The sequence below is a fragment of the Ornithodoros turicata genome, chromosome 6 (assembly GCF_037126465.1).
Source record: "Ornithodoros turicata isolate Travis chromosome 6, ASM3712646v1, whole genome shotgun sequence".
NCBI classification, from domain to species: domain Eukaryota; kingdom Metazoa; phylum Arthropoda; class Arachnida; order Ixodida; family Argasidae; genus Ornithodoros; species Ornithodoros turicata.
The window spans coordinates 24,296,853-24,302,271 of record NC_088206.1 but is presented as its reverse complement, the minus strand read 5'-3'; the positions used below and the strand labels follow the sequence as shown (position 1 = coordinate 24,302,271).

General features: G+C 50.6%; 1 protein-coding gene across 1 annotated transcript; it reads left to right on the top strand.

The window, feature by feature from the left end:
• Positions 1-621: 621 nt before the first annotated feature.
• Positions 622-1,020, top strand: LOC135398365 (uncharacterized). The gene has a single exon (XM_064629778.1). The coding sequence runs from the start codon at positions 622-624 to the stop codon at positions 1,018-1,020; it is 399 nt and encodes a 132-aa protein (XP_064485848.1).
• The last annotated feature ends 4,399 nt before the right edge of the window (positions 1,021-5,419 follow it).

Genomic DNA, 5,419 nt, shown 5'->3' with positions numbered 1-5,419 from the left:
GGCCACGCGCCATCCACCGGTAAGCGCCTCCACCCGAGCGCCGCCTGCCGGGTGCGGGAAAAAATACGCGACCCAAGTCGGCCAAGGCTCAAAAATGTCGAAAGAAGTCGGCCCAGGCTGAAGGGTAAGCGCGCACGCAGCCCTCCGGTCACGCTCCGCCCACCACAGCAGCCCTCCACCCGAGCGCCGCCCCTGTTACAGGTGGTGAAGGTTTTTCGGCTGGGCTTTTCTCCTTCACATGATTGGCATCACAATTGGCACAATTCCCAGCACTATTGGCTTTAATAAATATATCTCAACTTGATTGGCATTACAATTGGCATTAATAAATATATTTTCACTCGTATTTTTTGTGTATGACCCTTCTTTGCATGTCTCTGCATGTTATAAGCACGCGGACAACCCTCCGCACACGCGCCGCGCGGGGAAAAATACGCGCAGGGCTCAGGGCAGGGCCCAGGTTTCTTAGTGGACCGCCCGAAGCCTGGACACCCCCCTCCTACTACTGATACGTCAAGCTTCATTAACGCCCTGCGAAGATTCCTTGCGCTCAGAGGCCCAGTGAAACAGCTCCGTTCAGACAGGGGCACGAACTTCGTTGGTGCCTGCTCTGAGCTCAAGATGTCGGGTGTTGGCTTCGAGCTTGGTAAAGTTCAACGCTTCTTGAGCGAGCAAGGCTGCACCTGGATTTTCAATACACCTCATTCCTCCCACATGGGTGGCGTGTGGGAACGCATGATAGGCATGGCTCGCCGGATCCTGGATTCAATGCTTCTGAACGACGGCTCTCCTCGCTTCTCCCATGAGGTCTTGACCACATTCCTAGCAGAAGTGACCGCCATTATAAACGGCAGACCATTGGTTCCAGTCTCCTCTGATCCCGAATGTCCCCCAGTGCTCTCCCCTGCAATGATCCTGACGCAGAAACGTACGTCGTCAACAGCACCTCCAGGAGATTTTAAAAGTCTTCATGTGAAGCATGTGGGGGGCGCTGATAACCCGGCAACTTCCGCGCGATAGCGCAGATAGCGCAAGAGATAAAAGAGCGAGCGCTCGGGAAAAGAGATTCGTGCGGCAGGCACGCTGGCAGACGGTCACAGAAGCGAGGAGCGACGAAGCGGGCAGACGGCCAGCAGCTGTGATGTAAGGCAATAAACCTTGTTTCTTTTGTTCAACTGCTGTGTCAGTGTTCTTCTGGGTTACGGCGGGGTCGAATACGGAACCACCCCGGGTTTGTGGGCCGAGGTTCCCACAAAATTGGCGCCCAACGTGGGGAATGTGGAAACAAGTTCAAGCTCGTGCCAACAGCTTCTGGCATCGCTGGAGAACACAGTTCCTGCCCACCCTTCAACGCCGCCGCAAGTGGAAAACCGATCGACCTAACCTCCAGGTTGGCGATCTTGTGCTGCTGAAAGACGTGGGCGCTAGACGCAACGAGTGGCCAATGGGACGAATCACCGCTGTGCAGCGAGGGAAAGACGGTAAGGTGCGCAAGGTGCAACTCCAGACAGTTAAAGACGGCAAGAAGAAAGCCTTTGAACGACCGGTCTCCGAGATGGTTCTTCTGTTCTCGCCGGATCAAAGTGACTGAACTCGTTTGTGTGCATGATAGTGCATGATAGTAGCTGGCATCCTACGAGACACCAGCCGGGGGAGTGTGCTGCCACTTACAAGGCACGGGTTTCGTTTCTTTGCTCTGTATTTTTAGCGTGTGAATTTCTTGTACTCAAACCAAATGGTATCAGTATACAAGGAGGGGCAGATTGAAGGCAACCATAACATGTCACCCATCTCGAAGCGGGATCCCCGGTTTTGATACAATTCGAAGAACCCCTGTCTGACTCCACAGGCCATAACCACAACAAGTGTCGGGTTTAACTCGGTTGCGTTACAGCGGTCTGGCTGGACGAGGTGGGTGGCTTCGGTGTGTTTATGGTTCGCTCCGTTTTCTTTTCTTTCCGTTTGTGTACAACGCTTTGGATCTCTGTACCACGTGACCTTTCTTCTCTCCCTTGTGTCTTATGTAGATCAACTGTTGAGCTCTCGCTCTCTTCTGTCTGAACATGTAACACTCTGTAAACTTAGCTTCCTTGCGTAGTCCTCTGCTATCAGGTCAAGCCGGGTTTCAGAGGGGGGGTCTCGGAATGCTGCACTTGTATGAAAATACTTCGAATCAAACCGTCAACAGTGATATATCGAGTGATATAAAATTTTGTGACATACATATAGGGCACAATTTGCGAAGAAAGAAGCGCTAATTGTTTCTTACTCTGTGTGGATGGAAAATTGCTAAGTTGGCTGAGTTATACAGCCTTATGCCATCAAATTGATCAAGAGCACATATTTACGTAGACTGTTGCATTCGGAAGACCATTTGCGACGTCCAATGGCAATTTGCAGTTCTAGGGAGTAAATGTCGGGGTTAGGAGACTAAAATGGGGAGTAATTGCAGTCTAGGGGACTATAAGCTGCAATTACTCCCCATTTTACACCTTTTTTTTTTTAGAGTGTACAACCACTACATGTTGCATACTGCGGTTTAAAGGGGTGGTGCACACGCTCTTAGAAATGTTATTCTTCTACCAGAAACTAAGTGAAGCAATGTAATTTGACTTATTGTTTACCACACTGGCGCCAGTGGTTCAACTACTTCATATTGCAGTTTAAAGGGCCGGTGAGCACGCTTTCAATAATTTTATTTAGCTTCTTCCAGAGGCACAGTGAAGCAACGTAATTTGAATTATTATTTACGCTTTGATGTCAGCGGTACATCCGCTGCATGTTGCATGTTGCGGCTTAAAGAAGCACTGAGGTGACCCCCCCCCCCAATTTTTCTTTTCGTTTTTTGGTGCAGAATGCTTCCCAACGAATAAAATGAGTTCCTGCGAAATAACGATGAGCATAGGTGACCTACAGAGCGAGCGTGAGGGCTCTGCTCCGCACACCTTTGAAAAATCCTTCTCCTTGTGAAAAGAAAGCGCATCGCAGAACGAGAGGACGTCGTGACGTATATGCTACCCCCTTCACGTGACCAGTGACGTACAGCGGCACAGCTCAAGCATGTGTAAGCGGCGCGTGAGGACGCGAAGGAAAACGAAGAAACAAGGCACGGAGCCTTCACCACGTCATGCGAGAATCGTGTCGGCCGCCCGTGGCTCTTTCCCTGACGGTTTTTTTTGTAAATTCGATTGCACAGCTGTAATGCACCGCAGAGCGAAAATATTTTGCGTGGTGACTCCTGGTGGACAACTTGACAGCCGAGTCAGGATTTCGAGCGACGTTAAATGTCACCTCATTGCTCCTTTTATGGGGCGGTGCACACTTCTCTTAGGATGGTGATGATGATGATGATGGCAGAAGAAAAAATATGGAGATGTAAGCCCGCTCACCGCGGGACAAGCTGCCCCAGATCTAGTAGAGGAAATAAAAAAGGAAGAAAAAAACTAGGAAGACCCATTGGGTGGATCCTTTGGGAATGTGTTAGCATAAGCTTTTGCTTCCTCCTTTGAGGTCGAGTAGTTGGGAACTTTGTCCGGCCTTCACCGACTGCACGTACGTCCGGCATACCATGAACCATGACACGTCGCGGCCTGGGAACGTACTCTGAAGTACTCGCTCTTGGCCTGCTAGAAACGCTTTCAAGTCGTTCTTGTGCCAGGGGCGTGCGCACACAGAGCCAGTGGTTTCTCCAGAATCCCAACCATGGGGGGGGGGGGGGGTTGGAAAAAACGGGGGAGGGGTCATTATTTTAGTTACGTTATTACAGCTTAACATATCGTTACCGACATGCGTCTAAAGCTGAAATCGCAAGGGCACCCCCTGTAGGGGGTACACAGGTGAAAAAGTTGGGAGATGTCACTGAACATTTGAGGTGTTAGAGGGGTGTAGGGGGGTCTGGATAAATCACTGCACGGAGCATTCAAACCCGAAGGGATTTTCAACAAAGTGTTTGACGAACACTTTGTTGAAAATACTTCAAAGTGTAATACTTCAAAGTGCAATCAAAGTGTTTGACGAACAATTTGATTGCGCATTCGAAATGTACTCGCCGCCGTTCCATCTCCGCCTTCCTCTCCGCCTGTCGCTTAGCCCTCTTGACTGCTGCCTCGGCCCCTCGAAGTGCTGGGTTTGCATCCCGTCGAACTCGTTTTGCCCCTGCTTCCGTCGCGCGAAGTTCGGCGTCTTCTTGACGCTTCTTGCGGCGCATTTCAGCTTGCCGTGCAAGCCGCTGCTTTCGTTCTTCCTCGATCTCGTTTGCGTGCTTTCGACGTTGAGTTATCGCGTCCACAGACAGGCGTTGCTTACGTTGCTGTTCAGTCTCGACAGCCTGTCGCCGTCGATCGCATTCGGCTTTCCTTTGTCAGGCCCGGCACTCGTACTTCGTTCGTACTCCATTCTATACTTGTTGTTGCTTCTAATGCTAACACATTAAAACTGGCGTGTCGTTTCCCGTTGTCTTCGTTGTTTTCGTTCAAGCTGCTCCTTCCTTCCGTTCTCATGTCCGCAGTTGGACACCGCCGTTGACATGAGCCGACATGAGCCTTCTAATACTAACGCATTAAAGGGACTATGAAATTTCCCGAACCCCCATACTTTTTTTCGATGGAAACTGTTCTTCCCGCAGAGAAACTAATATGCCACAAATTTTTCCGGACGAAATCGCTCCACTCTGCGAGGAGCGCGCGCTGGAAATGTCTCTTCCGCGTTCCTCCTCTCCCGCGCATATTTCCCTGCCGATGGTGTAACTGTACGGACACACGTCAGCAACACGTCACGATGACGTGTTGCTGAGCCGGCCGTGGTCGCGTCAAGTTACCCGTTGTGTCTCCGCTCGGCAGCTCGTCACGGCGCGGCGCCAGCTGTCCTCCCTTCGCCGCTCCGTTTAAATTCGCTCCCGAGAAATCCGCTCGCGCGACGAAAGTAAAATTTCGGTTCTAGACTCAGAAAAATGTCTTCTTTCGAACGAAACAAAGAAAAAAATCGTTTCATAGTCCCTTTAAGGCTAAGTCTCACTCCCCTCTTAGAAAGAGGCAACGTTGTACCAGACCTGTAGCTCTCATTTTCGTCTGTTGGTGGTGAAACTGGTGCCATTCGGAAGCTATGGTTTTTGACTCGGGGGGACCGTCTTCAGATTTTCGGCCAGGCATGCGGTTGCGGCGCCATAAGGCCCGGAACATGCAAATATCTCCGATTATGGGTGGTCTTTGTACGAATCTGGCGCAAAAGGGAGAGCAGATAGCGGCGCACAATTTGTTGCGTTGTATTGTTCTATGATACGTGGAGGGTGGACCGTCTCGCTCTTATTGGTATATGTCGCCGATAATCCGAAAGCGCCTTCAGAAAAACATGAAAAAATGCCTTTCTTTGGCCTCCTGTTTCGAGGTGTTCTAATGTCACCACACAAGCCTAAAAGTGGCAG

Coding starts and splice junctions, on each gene's coding strand:
- LOC135398365 (XM_064629778.1), top strand. CDS start 622: ATGTCGGGTGTTGGCTTCGAGCTTGGTAAAGTTCAACGCTTCTTGAGC.